Source organism: Platichthys flesus, chromosome 19 (assembly GCF_949316205.1).
Source record: "Platichthys flesus chromosome 19, fPlaFle2.1, whole genome shotgun sequence".
NCBI lineage: Eukaryota > Metazoa > Chordata > Actinopteri > Pleuronectiformes > Pleuronectidae > Platichthys > Platichthys flesus.
This window is the reverse complement of record NC_084963.1, coordinates 9,522,034-9,541,591: the sequence shown is the minus strand read 5'-3', so window position 1 is coordinate 9,541,591 and position 19,558 is coordinate 9,522,034. Positions and strand designations below refer to the sequence as shown.

At 45.2% G+C, this 19,558-nt stretch overlaps 1 protein-coding gene across 2 annotated transcripts in view; it reads left to right on the top strand.

The window, feature by feature from the left end:
• LOC133974938 (mediator of RNA polymerase II transcription subunit 13-like) overlaps nucleotides 1–17,196 on the top strand; it is a 73,421-nt gene extending 56,225 nt beyond the window's left edge. Inside the window, exons 5-31 of one of the 2 annotated variants that reach the window (XM_062412764.1) lie at nucleotides 2,083–2,228; nucleotides 2,893–3,099; nucleotides 3,918–4,082; nucleotides 4,332–4,488; nucleotides 4,598–4,702; nucleotides 5,244–5,894; nucleotides 6,012–6,225; nucleotides 6,549–6,627; nucleotides 6,722–6,861; nucleotides 7,023–7,101; nucleotides 7,320–7,534; nucleotides 8,628–8,806; nucleotides 9,082–9,992; nucleotides 10,108–10,287; nucleotides 10,378–10,607; nucleotides 10,710–10,908; nucleotides 11,275–11,548; nucleotides 11,645–11,897; nucleotides 12,005–12,193; nucleotides 12,284–12,507; nucleotides 12,617–12,759; nucleotides 12,966–13,124; nucleotides 13,304–13,468; nucleotides 13,720–13,883; nucleotides 14,797–14,961; nucleotides 15,071–15,180; nucleotides 15,304–17,196. In XM_062412764.1, coding sequence (XP_062268748.1) covers nucleotides 2,083–2,228; nucleotides 2,893–3,099; nucleotides 3,918–4,082; nucleotides 4,332–4,488; nucleotides 4,598–4,702; nucleotides 5,244–5,894; nucleotides 6,012–6,225; nucleotides 6,549–6,627; nucleotides 6,722–6,861; nucleotides 7,023–7,101; nucleotides 7,320–7,534; nucleotides 8,628–8,806; nucleotides 9,082–9,992; nucleotides 10,108–10,287; nucleotides 10,378–10,607; nucleotides 10,710–10,908; nucleotides 11,275–11,548; nucleotides 11,645–11,897; nucleotides 12,005–12,193; nucleotides 12,284–12,507; nucleotides 12,617–12,759; nucleotides 12,966–13,124; nucleotides 13,304–13,468; nucleotides 13,720–13,883; nucleotides 14,797–14,961; nucleotides 15,071–15,180; nucleotides 15,304–15,436 — 5,836 coding nt within the window. In that variant the 3' untranslated portion in view covers nucleotides 15,437–17,196. Of the gene's footprint in view, nucleotides 1–2,082; nucleotides 2,229–2,892; nucleotides 3,100–3,917; nucleotides 4,083–4,331; nucleotides 4,489–4,597; nucleotides 4,703–5,243; nucleotides 5,895–6,011; nucleotides 6,226–6,548; nucleotides 6,628–6,721; nucleotides 6,862–7,022; nucleotides 7,102–7,316; nucleotides 7,535–8,627; nucleotides 8,807–9,081; nucleotides 9,993–10,107; nucleotides 10,288–10,377; nucleotides 10,608–10,709; nucleotides 10,909–11,274; nucleotides 11,549–11,644; nucleotides 11,898–12,004; nucleotides 12,194–12,283; nucleotides 12,508–12,616; nucleotides 12,760–12,965; nucleotides 13,125–13,303; nucleotides 13,469–13,719; nucleotides 13,884–14,796; nucleotides 14,962–15,070; nucleotides 15,181–15,303 lie in introns of both variants that reach the window. The other variant, XM_062412763.1, reaches the window with a different exon arrangement.
• Nucleotides 17,197–19,558: the final 2,362 nt, after the last annotated feature.

The following is a 19,558-nucleotide window of genomic DNA, read 5'->3' as shown; positions in this document are numbered from 1 at the left end:
CTGCTTTTCCCGCCACATTTAATTGCACTTTATTGCACTCATAATTAATCTTAGGTCATAATTCCAGCACATTCGTTGCTGGTTATACCGTTCATGTGTAGTTTATCAAATGTACTGTTTCCCTCTCCACACAATATTGAATTATTTCAATTATTTTATTCAGTAGCCTTTGTTAGTCTTTGGAACAAAATACAGGATGTGTATCAGGTCAATTAAAAGTACAGAGGTAGAATAAATGGTTGTTTCAGATGGAACACAGAGAGAACCAGCTCCTAATTCTGTTGGATCATTGCCTGATTTGAAAGCAGCGACAGAGAAATAAAAGCTGTGATTCCCTGTGAAGGCTGCGGTTTTATGAGGGGTCTTAAAGGTATAGTGTTGTTCTACACACATCCGTCCCCATCAGCGTCGCACAGCCCTTAAAGAATGTGCAGCATGATACCAATATAAACAGAATAATCAACAGGAGAGGGACAAACATTCTAATGGGTGCTTTATTTCACATCCCTATGAAAACTGTGCAGGGCTGTCAGTAATGTAAGTATAACACAACGTGTGAAAGATAAAGAAAATCATTCAGTAAATGAAACAAAGGACAATTTGTTACCGAAATGTTGCATCTGTCCGCGTGTGACTTTACACTGGGAGGATAATGGGGTCAATTTGCATGCCAGATCCTAAAGATACTTGAATGCAAACTGTGGTTGTTTGTGCACGTGTGCGCAGCACTGAGTTTGACTGGTACTCTTCACTCGCAGCTGCTCCCCTGAGCTTCCCTATGCAGCTATATATAGCTCTTCTTATGGTGTAATGATGCACTGAGGACGAGGTTGGAGGGCAGTGACATTGAAAGCATTTCGACTCATGTTTTGCAGAGATGTGAATTGTGGAGATGATGAACTGCTGCTGTGTTTGTGTCCGTGTGTGTGTGTCTGTGTGCGCCTGTAGGTGTGAGTGTGACATGTGCTGGTGCGCCTGGTGTGTGTTGCAGGCTTGTGCATGCATACGTATGTGCCTCAGCTCTGCTCTTCCTCCTGTAATTGTGCAGACCTGTGTTGGAACCACCTGCTGTTAGGAGGATATGCTTTTCTCTGCCAGCATCAGGAATGTTGATGAAGCAGAGAAAGTGGCCTCCTCTCGCTTCAGGTGTGCTCAGCGCCACCTGGAGGCCGTCGCGGTTAGCGCCACGAGATCTTTTGGCTCCCTCATGACTGTTTAGCTCTGCCCATGAGTAACTGTGGAACTGACCATTTTATTGAATTTGATGATCCATTACGGCTCAAATGGAGGTCCGGCTCCCTCAGGGCAAAGGAGATATTGCATAGGCAGCAGGGCAATCACAAGGAGATTACGGTACCTGCTGACTTTATTGTCAGTCTGATATATATAAACCAAGGTGGTAAGGAGCTTTATAGATTAAAAATATACATCAGTGAAGCCGTGTTGGTAGTTAATGATGTCCAGCCCGCCCACTGGTATATAGATTGCAATAACGCCCCAACAATTACTCCTCTATGATTAAAAAAAGAGAAGAATGCATGATGAACTATGCCTGAGCTGTGTAATAAAGAGGGCTGTGCATATGTAAACATGCAGTCACCACAATCAGTCAGAGACAAATGAGGATTTATATCTGCAATAAGGAGCCTACATGGGAAATGATGAAGATGATCAACTCAAGGCTTTTACAAAGACACATTTTTAGCGTGGCCTCTAAATTGGTGTTTGGAGAATTGTACTTTTCATCTGTCACGGCACTTGAAAAACTGCATTCGCATTGTACATTTGTTTTTCCAATAGATTCAAATTATTAGTTTATTTCATCTGAAGTTTTACATAAATAAATGGAATTTTGTTCCAATTCAAGTGTCAGTTTAAATATGTTAACGGTTGTCTTAAGGTTAATTCTAATGCAGATTGTTTTTACAGTGCCGGTTCATGTTGCCATTGGATTTGTTTTTATGATACCCAGAGATGATCATGATCAGCTCACAGCCGACACACAGGAGATGTAAACTCCCGGCCCTGCCTCCTTCTCTCTGTGCTCTCCTGATTTAAACCGTTGCCGTCCTCTGTCCCCAGTGAACACCTGTCATGTTCCTTCACCTTCTTCCTCCACGGGGAGAGCAACGTGTGCACAAGCGTGGAGATCGCCCAGCACCAGCCCGCGTACCACATCACAGAACACCACATCCGTCTTGTGCAGACCTCCATTACGCCAGTGCAAGGTAACACCACAAAAGCCATTGTTTTCCTCTAGGGGCTTATGTGCACAGCAACAAAACTGTGAACGATGTTCAGTGAGAATGAACTGCAATGAAGTACAAGCAGATATGTGTTACACTAGTGATGTACAAGTGTCGCATTGTCCAAACATCACATGTATTTAACAAAATATCAGTAGTGAAGGATGAATTCATGACAGTAAATGCATTGAGAATGATACAGATTATTATTACTATGCATATATATTAATAAAGTGTTAAAGTTGGTCAAAGTGATGATAACTTTACCTCTAGAAAGGTTTGATTAATTAAAAATCTCATGTTTTATGTGCTTGTAAAGTATAATATTTCAGTTTGAACTGTAGTGGAGTGTAATGATAATAATGATACTCATAATGTATTTCAATAGCACGTCTAAACAAGGTTACATGAACCAAACAAGATCAAACAGAACAAAAGTATTTAATAGAGTGGTGCAAGAATAGAAAATATATTTAAGAGTAAATAAGCTTATCTTTTATTTTGATATGGCTACTTAATAACAAAAAGTTAAAGGAGCCCTCTGAAAACCCACTGTACTTTTCAGTTTCTTGTCTAGGTGTAATTGAATGCTTTAACGTGAGCCAGCACCCGAACCCCTTTCAAGTGTGGTTTCTTCTCTCTTCAGTGATCCTGAGTCCATACGGTCTGAGTGGCACTCTCACCGGTCAGGCCTACAAGATGAGTGACCCGGCCGTACGGAAGCTGATGGAGGACTGGAGCTACTTCTACCCCATGGTGCTCCAGCAGAAAGAGGGGGGCGGAGAGAAGGAGAAAGAGGAAGCCAGTCAGGCCTACGGTCCCAACAGTCACGTGGCTGTGGAGGTCATCGTAGGTGAGGACAAAGTCAACACGTTCGGCGGGGAACATAACAAATGCATCTCCAGTAGCACAGCAGTTGCAGAGTAATAAAAGCCCATTAGACCACGGTGATGTTGCTCTGCTAAAGCAAACACTAAGGGATCAACATCGCATGGATTACCCTCGGTCTCCATGTGGACTCTGGCAGATTGAGCTGATGTAGCAGTGTATGGGCAGCTATTGAAATGTCCCTCTGCTGCAGTGATCCTTTTAGTCTTTTAGCACGTCTCGGAGAGGAAAGGAGGAAATGACTGCACTGGGGGAGAGGAGAGGGGAGGAGAGGCGGAGAGGAGCGATAGAGAAGTCGTTGCAGAAGCCGCAGGGAGTTACTTTAACAGCTTTGTCTAATCAGTCTGATCCCAGAGCATTGGTTTGACCTGATTATAATCAAAACTCCCATGGATACCAGTGGCTTTTACATCTAAAGAGGAAAGTCTGTCTGGATGTGCTGCCTGAAACTGGAGTCGAGCTGTGAGTGCAAAGGGATTTAAGATCATATGTTTTATATGAGCAGTAAGTGTGTGATCACATCAGTGGATAAGGAGCTAATCCATAGGATATACGTAATTATATAGATGCTGCCACCCAATATCAGGAATGTCTGGTTCACATATCATTTCTTCAGCAAAATATATATGAATAGAGACATTGGGGAGGGTGTTGATATCTTTAAGCGCAATAAAAGCAACTTAAAGGAAAAACTATTTTGACAGTTTAAATAAATCTTTGTCAGCAGCGACCATCCTCTTGTTTCATAATCACAAATAAATCTCTTCTCTTTTATCTTCCTAGGTGGAGTGAGGATGACCTACCCAGCTGCTTTTGTGCTGCTTGCCCAGGGGGACCTACCGGTGGAGCAGCCTCCACCTGTTCCTGCGGCTCAGGGCCTCAGCAGGGAATCGAACCACTGCAGCGTGCCGCTCACGCCGCCAACGTCCCCGGAACAGCCCTGCTCCGGTAACAGAGACGCACACTTAGAACATTAGATACCACATTATGCAGATTTATTCACGTATAGACACATCACAGAAAAGGGTACCTGAAATGCATTGATTTGAAGATATTGTTATATATGTTGTGTTGTTTTGTGTAGTTACATAATCCAGAATGTTCCCGGTACCAGTAAAGGAAAATGACATTAAACATCATGGCTGAAGTACGTCAAGTCCAGTATTTGAATGTGTGTTCCACTTTTTATCGTTTCAGCGGACAGTGGCTTTGTGACCTCTGTTTCCAGTGTTCCCACAATGGACAGCAGCATGGGGGTCGCTAGCGTCAGCCCAAAGCATTCTGGGAAGAAACTCACGTGTCAGGTGGTGCACCAGGCCTGGAGGGAGTGCTACCTCAGCCAGCCTAAGCATGTGTACGTTGAGCCATTACCAAGTTTGTGTTCTCTGCTCGGTGCGTTTATCGCTGAAATAAGGCGATTTCAGTTGAGCCGCAGCCCTCATGGATCTGTTTGTTCCCCGCAGACCGAACCCACCATCTGACTCCACGCCTAAGAAGGAAGTGCCAAATGGAGTTACCACATGGGACTTCAATGATCTGGGAGCGAGAGCGCCCTGCAGCTGCTCCAGGTAGAACAGAGCTGCAGCCAAGCTGTTCGATATCAGCGCCACGTGTACAGTATCTGAGCTCGGATTTCATGTTCATCACAAAAGAAATAGGTTTTGATAAAAGGCCTTTCAAATCCCGGATGCTCCAATAAAGAGATGTTCAAGGATTTAAACTTTTTCCAGCGATGCCAACATAACATACAGTCTTTAAAAGTATGTGGAGGTCAAGAGTAGTCGTATTTTTGGATGATAGCAGTAAAGTCTGTCAATGTTCTGCACAAAAGACTCAAAAACCTGTATTATGAAAATTAATTTGCCATAAGAAAGATGAGCTCAACCTGTTCTGTTTTTGAATGACCAGTGAAAAATGTAAGTTGGAGATTTTGCAGCTCAAGGACTCCCATAATCTCATAATGAAGCAAAAACGCTTCTTATAGTTAATCTTTTTGAAGACTTTTATGATTAGAAGAAGGCTCATTAAAAACATAAATAATACATTTGTTTAAAACAAGACTCTTCAGTTTGATTGTAATCTTGGGTATTTTTCTTGACTTTGCTACAGGGTGAGGCAGCAGAAGCTAAACCTGACCAATACATCCAGTGCCAACACCCAGACCAGTGCCAACCCCACTCAGCCCTCCGGGCCGTCATTATACTCTCCCTCCCTGCCCAAACACAAGACAAGTGAGAAGACAGAGAAGGCGGACAAACAGTCCAAGAGGCCAGCCATGATCTCCTTCCACCACCGTCTATCTGTCATGCAGGACTCCCCTCTGGAACAGGACTCGCCGGGAGGGCCCCAGCTCGGGGGTCTTGTGGCGCTGGAGCCATCCATGGAGCCTCTGGCCGCGCTGCCGACTTGCAAGTATCCCAAAATGCTCTCCCGGAAAGCTGGCGAGTCCCTCCTCCATTCACCGATGTCTCCGCTACCACCCACGCTCAGCCCGCACCCCCGGGTGCAGGACCCAGAGGTTCTGGACGGGCCCGTGGATATGCCTATGTGTCCAGACGGAGTGTCAGGTCTGGGGCTGATTAGCAGCGAGACAGCTGTGTATACAGCTCTCCTGAGGCAGAGGGAGAGTGGAGCCGTCTGGTGGAGAGGCTTCAGGACGCCCAGAACTGATAAGACTGACTTCAGACCCCCCGAACTCCCCGCTGATAAATTAGAGGAAGTGAAGACGGAGGCGTTCACGGAAGGAGCTCCGCTAAAGAGGTAGGAGAGACATGACAGGAGTGTGTATCGAGAACCATGGCTTCTAGAAATACGGAGCTAAGACTAACACTACTAACACAGACTGAATGATCACTTTTGTCTCTTGTTTTTCTCCAGACTATACACACAGACTCTCAAGAGGTTTAAAATCTCAGAGGACAGGGTGAAGGAACACATCCACACGTTGGGGCTGTTCCAGCAGCCGGGGGTGGAGACACTGCGCGAGCCCGGGGAGGATCCCTACGACTTTAAAGAAGGAGACATCGAGTACACTTTCTCCTCCTCCAAACGGTTAAAGGGCCAAGGACGAGAACCCAGCAAGAAGGCCAAGGTAGAAACACACACAGAGTGTAAAAGACACTGAATATTGGATTTAATGTTAGCCAGCACACAGCAGATGAATGCTAATGCTGCTGTATATCTGCTTGATGTAGAAACCAACAACTATACGATAACACATTCGCCAGCTTAACTTAAAAAGCGATGATAGTGTGTCAAGAGTTGTGTTCACAATTTAGTTCTGATGCCCTCAAGTGGCTGAAAACATCACATACCACAGCTTTAAATTTGAATGCTCATGACACATTTAGGATTCTATAAAAAAAAAAGTGTCTTGAACTGAAATGATAATATTCCTTTTTCTTTTCTCACCAGGGAGAAGAAATCACCAGCAATGGAGTGCTGCCCGATGGGAAAGACGCTATGTCCATTTTTAACTCGGCACCAAAATCAGGTGAGGCACAGTCATCATGTACATTTTTAACATGAAACTAAATGAAATCCATATTTCAGAGTGGGATGTTTCACATTAAACTGTTTGTCTGAAGATGTTTGTGCGGCTGGAGATGAATCGGGTCAGGACGACGCAGCCGCCAAAGCGAATCCTTCTCTGACCAGAGAAAAAGATCTGGTGGTTAACATCTCTGATCTCGACAACATCTTTGACGAAGACGAGGACGAGCTGGGGGTGAGACATCAGAGTTTATGTATATTATAGACCTGAATGACTTGAATATGAGCGGCTGCACTAATATCAGGTCTTAGTACCATTTAGAGTTTAATATTCTGAAGCAGTGAAGATCCTCTCATCTTGTGTGTAATAATTTGTCGACTGTTTACCCCAACCAGCACTCAACAAAGCAGCCGCTGTCGACTGAAGATCGCCCCCATGGGAAGGAAGGGAGAGTTGCAGTACCTTATCCATCAAGTGAGTCACACTAATGCATATTTAGTTGATCTCGATTAAATACATTTTAGTCACAGTTTTTATTCACAGCAACTCTATTCATACTTCCATGTGGGGTAATATTTATTGGGAAATAGAAGTTACAAACTCTTTATCCTATTAAACCTCTGTGAATCTGTTTTTTTCTTTTTGTCTGTCCTCCCCGTCTCCTCATCTCCTTGTCTCTCTCCTTTCAGCAGTAGCAGACCTCCAGCGAATGTTTCCCACCCCGCCCTCTCTCGAGCAGCACCCGGCCTTCTCCCCCATCACGACGTATCGTGACACCCCGAGCCAAGAGCCCCCCGCGCCCAGCGGAGCAGCCGACCACATGGCGACTTTAGCCGCCATGCACCTCAATGAGTACAGGATGGAGATGGATGAGGGCATGGCCAGCCCCAGGCAGGAGGAGCTCAAGGTGAGGAGGGGCGAATTGTCACCACATAGAGCAGCAGACTGAGCTTTGTGCTTCACACGTTTTGAGAGAAAATTACACTTCTACTCTGATTATTAAAAAATCCATAGATGTATGTCATGAAAGTCAGTACAAGTACTTGTTGACCGAGCGACTGGTCAGGCTCTTCATGTTGGAATCTGATACCTGAACCTGGCTAATTAACTCTCTGTGTGGTGTGAGTCAGACATCTGCACTGACTGCAGGCTCTGTGAGCTGGGAGATGCTAATTATAGTCGACTGCACTTAGTGGACAGCATTAGGTGCATCTGTGCACGGAAAACAAGCTCCTCCAAACAACAGGCATCTTTAACTCAACGTGTGAAACATGCAAACAGGACTTGATCTTGATTTGAGAGAAACATTTTAGAGAAACAGTGAATTTCTCTGTTAAAGGATTTAACATTTTGCTAAAACAGACTTTTTTTAGAACATTATGAAGGCTCTTCATTGATGTATAATTGATGTGAAAATGCAGTGAATGAAAAGGAATGGCCATCTGTATTAAGGTTATGTTATTTATATGAAAGGGAAAGGTAAGATAAGATGTTTCTTTTTCCTGCTTTTCTGTTCATAGAATGAGTCTTTACTGTGTAATTTGATTTTGGAATTTACCGACTTTAACAAATTGAAGAGAATAACCAAAATAAATAAATGACTGAGGAGTTCAGCTTGAAAAGAAAACTACAACATTGGCTTTATCGCTTTTGTAATTAAGCCATGAGCTGCTTATTACTCTGCCTTAGAGCTCCATGTGCACCAGTGAGCTTCAGTGTTGCACTGGGTGCAGTTTATTTTCTTGTTGACTATTGTAGTGATACTCCATAAACACCCCCTGCTACTGTAAATAATAACTAGAGAAACAAATGCATTAATCTGCTGTTAAAAATAGTCCCCACAAAAAAATGATGTTACAACTTTATTTTGATTTGAGACAGTGACAGTGAGATTAGGACTAAACGGCCTCTGGCACACAACTCGACTGCTTAGTTCTGTATCATGCATCATGTTACTTTGTAACTGTACCACAATCTTATATTTTTTCCCTCTAATCCAGCCACAAATAGGTTCCTCCATGTTTGCCCCACTGTCCTGCCTACCCAGCCAGACTCTACCGCCACTCAAGCTTCCTGACCAGTGTTACTACCGTCCATCCTGGGCCCTCATGCCCAAAATGGAGCATTTCCCTGCAGTCATGCATCCCCAGAATAACCCTTTCATCAAGGATGGATACACGTGAGTTGTCAGCTATCACGAGCAGAACATCTCATTATCTCATCATGTCATTATCTTTAAACCTTTTATAAATGTTGTGCAGGACTATGTGGTTTCTGAAGGATGAAAGGGTGACTTTTTGGCCTCTATTGAGAGTTGCAGTGCTCTGAGGATTTTGCTCTGTTCAGGTGTAAAGCAGCATCGTGACCATTAAAGAGACAATCTCCAGAGACTTACAATAATCTTCTTTCTCTATCGACCATTTGTGTTTTTTCCCTTTATTCTTCGTTTTCCAGAAACGTCCCCAGCGTCACAGACCAGGAGTATGCACAGATGAGCGGCAACTCTGCTTCTGTGGGCACCACGGTTGGCATCCTCCCGTCTCCTGCCACTCCCCGCTTCTCCGTGCCCACGCCACGCACCCCTCGCACGCCGCGGGGTATCAACGCTGCGAGCTCTGGGCACGGCTCGGTGAAGCAGGACGGTACCGAGCTCAGCTCACCTGCCTCCACCAGCATGCCTCTCAGCTCGGTCGAGCCCCAAGCCCGGCCAGGACCCTCCCTGCCCGAGGCCCACAGCCTGTACTCTATCTTGCTTCTGTCAGACTCCGTCCTCAATGTCTTCAAGGATCGCAACTTTGACAGCTGCTGTATTTGTGCTTGCAATATGAATGTCAAAGGAGCAGATGTGGGGGTGTACATCCCTGATTCCACCTGCGAAGATCAGTACCGTTGTATGTGTGGCTTCAGTGCCATCGTGAACAGGCGGCTGGCCCACGGCACGGGCCTCTTCCTGGAGGACGAGCTGGATATATACGGTCGGACTTCTGAGGTGGGCCGGGCAGCCGAGAGGAGGCTGGCTCTTTGTCGGCGGGACCCAACGATGAGAGACCCCAGGGCCAAGCGGCCTCAGGACGCGGCGCCGGCCTCGCCAGCGGTCATGATTCTTCTGCAGGAGCAGTGCTCCCAGCCCATTTCCTCCCTGACAGCACTGCACCTCCCTCTCAGCTGTTCCTGTCACGGCCGCAAGGGGGCACTGCTGCAGAGCTGGATGTCTGAGAAGCAGTGGGCAGACGGGAGTGATGCCTGCGTGGAGTGTTACAATGCCTTGGAACAGGGGCTGCAGTACGTGGATAACTCCACAGGAGGGAAAGTAGATCCAGCTGTTGTCAGAAGTACAGCTCTTCACTCCTGGCCGCACACTAATGGTAAGAAGCTCAGCTCCCATGGAAGGGATCTGAATAACATCTGCCACAAACTACTATAAGTCCACCAATGATTTACTGATCATAAACTGTGTGATGCGTGTGTGTGTCTCCACAGTGGTGGACATGAGCAAGTTGTCGTCCCAGGATATGGTGCGTATGCTGCTGTCCCTGCAGCCTTTCCTGCAGGACGCCATCCAGAAGAAGAGAACAGGACGGACCTGGGAAAACATCCAACACGTTCAAGGCCCGCTCACCTGGCAGCAGTTCCATAAGATGGCTGGGAGAGGCTCCTACGGTGAGCCAGCACACACACTTCCCTTACAGTCTCGGGGACGTTGTCAGGTTGCAGCAAACTAAAACTCTCCTTATTTTGTACTTGTCAAAGGTTCGGAAGAGTCCCCGGAGCCCTTACCCATCCCTACGGTGTTACTGGGCTACGACCGAGAGAAGGAGTTTTTAGCGTTGTCACCTTTAGCATTACCATTCTGGGAGAAGCTGCTACTGGAGCCGTACGGCGGGCAGCGGGACGTGGCCTATCTGGTGCTGTGCCCCAACAGCCCCTCCTTGCTGGCGGCGGCCCGGGCCTTCTTCCAGGAGCTCAGCGCTGTTTACGAGGTAGGTCATTTCGGAAACACACATTTGGATCACCCGATGAAGGTTTATTGTGATTGACGTCTGTAATGAGAGAATGAACTGTTATCTTGACTTCGTTCCCAGACCTGCCGCCTTGGGAAGCACCGTCCTCTGGCCAAGGTTTCCAGGGAGGGTCTTGTGCGTGTGGGCGAGGACGTGGAGCCGGAGAAGCTGGAGGAGCTCGATGTGGAGCAGTGGCTGACTGGACCCTGGGCTGGACAGCAGCACAATGACAACCTCAGCAAACTTAAACTCTATGCTTACGCCTGCAAGCAGCAGCTAGGTGAGAATATTTACATTTAGTGAACAGATATTAGCATGTATAAAATGCATTTAATAAGTAATAATTCTAGATTTGTATTTATGGATTTTGTTTATCATTTAGTTGTTATGTTCTTTGTTTATGGAATTATTTTGCCAACATTGTTTTTCATTATTAAATTACCATACTGCCCTTTAGCCCTTTGTTGCCTCCTGGGCTTCCGTAGCTCCTCCCGCCGGCCCCATACATTGTTGTTTTGCGTTGCAATATTGTGTTTCTGCAGGAGCAACTAAATACTAGAAAACTGTGTATTTTGTTGTCGTCCTTCGTGCCCAGCCCACTTCTGTTGTATGTAAACTGATGAGAGAGATGTGTTCCTCCTCTCAGGTCCCCAGCTCTCCGCTCTGCCTCTGGACAGCAGTCTCCTGCTGCCTCCCGTTAACAACACGTCCTCAGTCCAGCCTGCCTCGTCTGGCCCGACTCAAGCCTGGGCTCCTGAAGGAGAGCAGGCTCAAGGTCCTGTCAGCTCAGCAACCGCTCCGACCCCAACTGGAGCGACCTCGGGCCCAGCAGGGGAGACGACTCAAGGAGGAACCAGCGACTCGAAGGGGTCTTCTAGCGCCACGCCACCAGCTAACACACCAGCAGAACCCCCTGAGCTGTAAGACCTGAGTTATTGCTGGAACTGACCTGATCTCACTGATTGCTCCTCGCGTCTGAACTAGTACGACTTCTCCCTTCTCTTGCTCTCTTCCAGAACTGCAGAGCAGGCTCGAATCGGCATCCCCACCCTGGCTGACTCCGTGGACAGCCACTCCAACCCACCAGCGGTTGTCATTTACATAGTGGATGCTTTTCTCAGCTCAGGTGAAGCGAGAGGTGAAGGCGGAGAGGAAGAGGAGGGCGACAAGGTAGAGGCCGGTAGCATATGGCTGCTTGGGCTCCTACGCTGTTACACGGAGATGCTCCAGACTTTGCCTGAGGTGATGAGACCTGCACTGGTGCTACAGGTACGAACGCTCTAAGATCCACACCGGATTGTGTTGAACAGAAGTTGCTCTCGCTCTTGAGATCATCACAATCTTTTCTTTACGTCTTTTGTCTTTACTTTATGCAGGTGGTGCCATGCCAGTATCTTCTGCAGCCGGCCAGCGGGGAGAGTCACCTGTACCTGCAGCACCTGCGCTCCCTGGCCTTCTCTTGTTACTCCCAGTGCAGACGTCTGCTGCCCCAGAAAACACCCATCAAGTCCCTCACTGGCTTTGGACCAGTGTCCACTGTCAACTCTGTGCTTAAAGGTCCAGAGGCGAGTATAAAAAACATGTATATATGTCACATCATTGAATGCGGATAAACTAAAAATCCTTGCTCACACTTTGTCCTTTTCCTCCTCCAGCATCCGAGCCCGCTGCAGCTCTACACGGCCCCGTTCATCCTCACTCCGGCTCGTCCCAAGCAGCCAGAGCAAGGAGAGATATGGGCAGAGATCCCTCCCAGATACAACGTCCTCTATGTAGGATACTGCCTATCACATGACCAGCGCTGGATCCTGGTGTCCTGTACTGACCGTCAGGGGGAGCTCCTGGAGTCCTGTATCATCAACATTGACGTACCCAATAGGTGAGTTAGGGTCGTGAGTTAGGGTTGTGTAACTTTTGCTGTTCATGCACGACATGCGGTTTAATGTTATGACCTCTTATATCTCACATCGTTTCGTGTTTCTCCTCAGAGCGCGGCGTCCAAAGGTTTCAGCGAGGAAGATGGGACTGCAGAAGCTGTGGGAGTGGTGTATTGGCATCATCCAGATGACCTCCCTGCCATGGAGGATTGTGATTGGTCGATTAGGCAGACTCGGGCATGGGGAGCTAAAAGGTGAGTGACATACTTTTTGGAGAAAACCTCAAACTGATTATCATATAATCAAATTATTAGTTTATTATCTTCTTTTAAAGTGTTTTATAGTTGTTCTATCCACTTTTGTATTCTCATTTAATGTATTGATGTCTCTTAACAGGTGAAATTCACTGGGGAACGATTCAGTAAAAGACTTTTCACCTCCCTCTCTCTTTCTCCACCAGACTGGAGCTCGCTGCTCGGGGAACACTCCCTCCATTCAATAGGGCGCCAGCTGAGGGAGGCTTGTCGCATGTGTGGGATCTCAGCTGCCGAATCTCCCAGCATTCTCAGCGCCTGCCTGGTAGCCATGGAGCCACAGGGCTCCTTTGTCATCATGCCTGGTTAGTAATCCGTCCACTTTGTGTGTCTTAAAAGACGATTAGAACTGTGATCTTTGTGGTCATAATTAGGTTGATATAAGTATTAGATCTTACTGTGCACTAGTTAAGTATCACGTTAACACAACAGTTACACAGTAACCGGACCTGTGCTGTGTTTCTGTGTGTGTGTGTGTCTATAGACGCAGTGACCATGGGCTCAGTGTTTGGACGCAGCACAGCTCTGAACCTGCAGACGTCGCAGCTGAACACACCTCAGGATGCTTCCTGTACTCACATCCTCGTCTTCCCCACTTCTTCCACCACCCAGCTGGCACCCAGCTCCTACCCCACAGAGGACAATAATGGTAACGTTTAGCAGGATCATAGTCAAACTGTGGTTGTCGCTTGTGGACCTGGTTTTCAAATGGTTTGGATATTATTGTGTACCAGCAGGGGGCATCTTTGTGCCATTTGTTCCATTTTGCAGTGAACTAAAGATGTAGTATTAATTGGATCATTGAGAAATTATCATAGCCTGGACAGGTGTCATTATTGATGACCAGCATTAAGGTCTGGGACTGGGCTGACACTGTTCTTTCTGTGCTCCGTCCCTCAGATGACATGTTCGATCTGCCTTTCCCCGACGAGCTGGAGAACGACATCGGCCACGACATGATGCTGATCACAGGGAACCTCCACCCTTCCCCCAACACCTCCCCTGTGCCCTCGCCCGGTTCTCCGTCCGGGATGGGAATGGGATCCAACTTCAATCACACCAGGGTGAGTCAGTGATTGGTGTAAACTAAGAAATCATCCTGCAGTTGAAGCAAATGAAACCGTGTAACAAAGAAAACAAGGATGGTATGTCCACACTCATACATTTCATACGGGGAAAACAAACTAGTGTATTTATGCATTTCACCCTTAAATCGTTGCTGTTAGCAATTGTGGGATTTTTAGCTGCTCTGTCCCGGCACAAGAGAGAAGTAAGATACTGTTTTCATAAGACCTGGTTGTCTTACTTAATAACACAGATTTCACAGAGTTTGATTATAAGAATAATAATAGCATATACTATAATCACACTTTTTATTGGAACTCAGGCGTCATGATTTGACGTTTAGACCTTTTTGGCCTCCTCGTTGCTTATTATAGGTGTAATCTGGAGCAACAACAATGCATACTTCTCTGCGGTCTTTATTGCCACTCAACACTTCGCTTCATCAAACCAGAATCAGAATTTTAGCCGTGACAAGTATAATAGATGCCGAGGAATTTGTCTCGGAGGCACGAGGGGAAGACGGAGCTGTGCTGACAACCTGTAATACACCAGGTTTGATACGGCTCTGACAAAGTGTAGTTGTATATCAGTAACTTATAGGTCGGACATGTGAGCTCCTTGTGCTGTATGTGTCATTACAACATTGAGCTGCAGGCAGAAAATTACATAAAAAATAATAGAAATTTGACAGTCCAAACCATTACTTTTTGTTTAAATGAGGGTGCTGTAGCTGTATGTATAATTTAAAAACTATACTTTACAGTATGACGCTATATTTCTATGGGGATTTACTAGGATTGCATACTTTAACCGAGGAATATATGACGTAGCATAATTCTAAGGTTCAGCTCAGAGCGCAGGTAGTACCGGTGAGCGATCTACTTCAGTGAATTCATTCCCGTCTGTTTACAGAGCCAGGGAGAGCGCCTGCTGTCCAGGGACAATCCACCGGAGGAGTTGAAGCAGCAGCCACTGGCTCTGGGTTACTACGTCTCCACTGCACAAGCAAACGGACTCCCTCACTGGTTCTGGGCCTCCTGCCCTCAGGCTGAGAGTCAGTGTCCGCTCTTCCTCAAGGTACTCGCAGTGCTGCATGTGTGTGTGTGTGCTGGAAAGGACACAAAAAACATTTATAGGGAAACATTTGCTTCAAAATGTAACATTACATTGTTCCTCTTCACTTCAGGCGTCGCTCCACCACCATATCTCCATCACCCAGTCAGATGAGCTGGTGTCAGACAAGAGTAAGAGGACCCCTCACCCATTAGACTCAAAGACCACCTCTGATGTGCTCAGGTAAATATTTAACTCATATTACCCCCTTAGACTGTATAGCGATGCTGGTGAATTATACTTAAACTTTATAATATAATATATAAATATTTGTCCTTGATTCAATTGTATATTTTCCAAACACAGGTTTGTATTGGAACAGTACAACGCCCTCTCCTGGCTGACGTGTACCCCTGCCACCCAAGACCGCCAGTCCTGCCTGCCTGTCCACCTGGCTGTGCTGATCCAAATGTACAATGCCATCCTGAACATGCTTTAGCCAGTGGAGACTTGAAGGACATCTGTAGGGGACAGACGGTTTTATTCCCTCCGTGCCTACACTTCCTCCGAACAGGCACCAGAGAGCGCCAGAACTCTTCTGTTGCTTGTGGGTAGAAATACATTTCTAAGGGCCAAAAAAAGGACAGGGCATGTCCGACTCTCCTGGGGCTGGCATGTGATGACAAAGAAAAGTGAAATGCTTCGGACAATAAGTTTGGGTTCAACGTGGCTTCGGTGGAAGTCCAGTTTGTACCTTCAAAACTGACACTGTGCCAGTCCTGGTGCTTTCTGAGGAAGAAACATGTGTGTCCAACTGTGCCCGTTGACACATATCACAACGTTAACTCTCTGCTGATGGAAGAAGCGTCAGGTCCCACAAGGGCGACACATCTCAGTGGCATTTTGAAGCATCTGTGGATGACAAGGGGCGACAGCGTCTGATTCTCGCCTGTGCAAAGGGGACGTCTGTGCAGAGCCACATTAACTCCATGTTGTACAACCAGCAAAATGGCATGACAACACACGCCCATGGCTTTGTTACATCGATGTCGCATTAATGTTTTTACATGTTTTTGTACAGAGCTGCACTGTTGAGCTTCTTGGGACTTGCAGTCGGTCGATGAACCTCTTACCTTTACTCTGAACAGGGCAAACGTCCTCCTTTACTCCAAAGAGGGAGCATTTGATAATGGCACTTTTTTCCTCACCTTCCAAAGTGTTGTAGATGCGAAACACGATGGGAAATATTTGATCAGCTAAGGCGCAGGTGTGTTGTTTATAATGTATGACATACCTTTGCAAAGAATTGAGACTTATTTTTAATATTTAAAATGAGAAAACGAGAAACTTAAACAAGGCCTTTTTTCCCGGTCGACAGTTAATTGTCTTGGGATCTGAAATAAAAATTTGTCATTTAAATGCAATTGTAAAGATGCCATATTTATACAAATTATATCATGTCATAGAATTTGATATGCTATATGTATATACATAAATATATATTACCTCTTCCAAGCAGGCACTTAATGATAAGGCTGGGGGACACAACCATCTCCCTACACACAGTATGAACATTTATCAAAGAAAATGCATTTGAGTTGTTCTGTCTTTTTTATTTTCTACAGATACTGAACATCTTTTTATTTAAATGTTTAAATTAAACGAACTGATGCAGGAGATACAGTATACTGTATATTTATAAAGTGTTCCTCTTCTGCTAAAAGACTTGAAATAGGCAATAGAAAAAAACATGGTATTTGAACGTTGCAAGGAAATTAAATATTTAAAAATGATGCTTTATTTCAGTGGCTCTCCGAAATGATGTCAAGCAAACCATTAGAAAGGCCCGTCTCTCCAGCTCCGCCCGGTCTGCTCTTTGTTAGATTCCTAGCATGTTTGTATATACACTTTTCAGCTGTGTTTTTTGGAATTTCTTAAAGCTGTACATTTCATGCTGGTTGGTTTACTTTCAAGTGATTCATATCAAAGTATTTTTTTGCTGTGAGCTTTTGATATATATAAATATATATATCTATATATCTATATATATATATAGTATACAGCGCAAAACCCATTTGATTACAGCCAAGAGGTTGAATTGCCAAGTAAAGTGTACACAAATGTACAGACAAGGGCAAGTTTGCAAAAACAATTGTTACATCTCTCATCACTTTGAATATCAGACAGATCCACTTTACTGGGAGAGATCTGTTACTTTTACACTCTTTTTTAGTAAATTATTAAAACTCTTGAAAATTATGTTGTGGTTGGTTTCCTCTTTTAATGCAGACGGTTTTAATAATTTATACTGCTCTATATTTGCCTAAAAAAACTTTATCTGAACAGGTAACGCCATATAAAACAACAAATTGCAACTTTAAGTGAGCAACAGCGCCCTCTGCAGCAACACAGGGGGACTAACCCTGTTATAAGGTGTTATCACGTAGAGAAACAAGACAAGGCCTTAAAGGTACAGTTCACCCAAAAATGAAAGTTCACTCTTTATCTACTGGCCACTGCGCCGATGGAGGTGACGGGTGAAGTGTTTGAGTTCACAAAACTCTTCTGGAGTTTCAGGGTCAAACAGTGATTCAGCCAAATCCAATACAATCAAGTAACTGGTGGCCAATTCTTCAAACGTAATAAAAAAACAACAGAAAGATACATAAAACGCCTCCATACTGCTCCTCTGGTGTCATCCAAGTGTCCGTAACCCCCGACATTCAAATTCTACTATGAACTGCTTCATTTCCACCATGGTTATCGCCGTTATCCTCCTCGTTCATGCGTGGATCACAGCAATGGATGACACAAGAGCAGTAAGTCTTTTTAGCTGATCGACAGCTCAACATTGCTCCTAAACTTGCCGGGCCAGATATCAGCAGTTGGAGTGGGAATGCCCACTCTTCTTGTTCCAAGTCAGAGTACCATCAATTAGAAGCTGCTATTTTAGGCTTCAATGTGTTGCTTTAAGTTCCAGGTTAAAGAATTTGCTGAAAACACATGATGAATTTAAAATATGAAAACTTGCTCCCTTTACTACAACACTTCTGTTCCCTTTGCCTTTAAAGTAAAGGCCTTGCATTTACGGTAGTCATTCTACACTGTGGTATTCCTACTTTTAATTATCTGAACACATCCCTAACTATGAAGCATGTACAGTTTATTGTGGCTGTAAAAAGTCTAAAAGCTGTTAAAGATGGAAAAGGGATGTGTTCTGCACAAGGTTTGAACCATGGTCACGTGTAGTAACACAAAATATTATCAGATTTTTTTATCAGGTCAGCTGTAGGGCAGATTAATTCATCTAAGATATATAACTTAAGATATATGTTTTTCAGAGACACTAAATTCTGAACCACTGGAGTACGGCAGCTCAGGCGTTAGATGGTTTGAATACGGGATGCAGCAGGAACAAACACAACTTGCCACACAACAAGCTGAGTGAAGAGAGACACACCTGTAATTACACCGTTCAGTGAAAAGGTGCGAACAATTGTCTTCATACGTCTGTTTTCCATTTTGCATCATCCGGAGATCACGTCTCAGGCTTGGTCAGGACAATAAGCAATTACACCCTCCATTGTAAATGAGACTGAACATGATATCCTCCTCTTTTGGAGAGGAGCAATGTTTACTGACTAGTTTATTGAAGCAATTGAAAATAATGAATGACTGTCTCCCATCTGTTGTTCGTCTGGTTAAACAGGATCATGTCTGTACCTAGTGATCAATTCACCAGCGCGAACATAAGAGCTGATTCAATCCCTTTACAAAGAGTAGAAACGAGAGGGATTAGAATGAACAAACATTTGAATCTCCACAGAAAACAGTGCTTCCCTTGCACTTACCTGCGTCAGCTGGCATTGGTCAGAGTGAAATGCGAAGTGGTGGCGGAGGAGGGTGTGACACATTGGCTCACAACGAGGGGCAGTGTCGGGACTGAAGGCTGCAGGAAGATGCGGGTAACAGTGATTTCTAATTTCGAAGCCTGTTCAAGAGCCTTGAAACAGGGTCGGCCAAGCAGGTGTTCACCTGGGTTCATTTGGTGAGAACCCCCTTAAACTCTAGGAGTGGCGAAATACCCCAGAAGGCAAGGACACCAGGGCCCGAAAACTTCCAATGGAAGCTTAAACATATTAGGGTTTCGTTAGAACGTCTAAAGGCCGCAAAGTCCCTTGAAATGCTCCTCATGCTGTCTGTCTCAGTCCAAAATGTGTGTGTTTGTGTGTGTTTGTGTGTAGTCATGTTTTGGGGACCAAAATAGTTATAGTTATGTTAAGGTTACGTATAAGTTAAGGTCAGGGTTAGGGTTTTGTCAATGTTAGGGTCAGGGTTAGGCAAGTAGTAACTATGGTTAGGCTTAGAGTAATATTTTAGGGATTCTATTATATGATTATAAAAAATTATGTTCTCTAAATGTAATTCAATGCTATGCACTCTGAAGCCATGGAGACACAACAGTGTATTTGTGTGTGTCTGTGTGTGTGTGTGTGTGTGTGTGTGTGTGCGTGTGTGTGTGTGTGTGTGTGTGTGCCTGTGTGTGTGTTAGTCCACTGGGCTTTTTGAGGGCCGCGATATGAAAAATAGTGAAGATTTGTCAAACAAATGTTAATTGCTC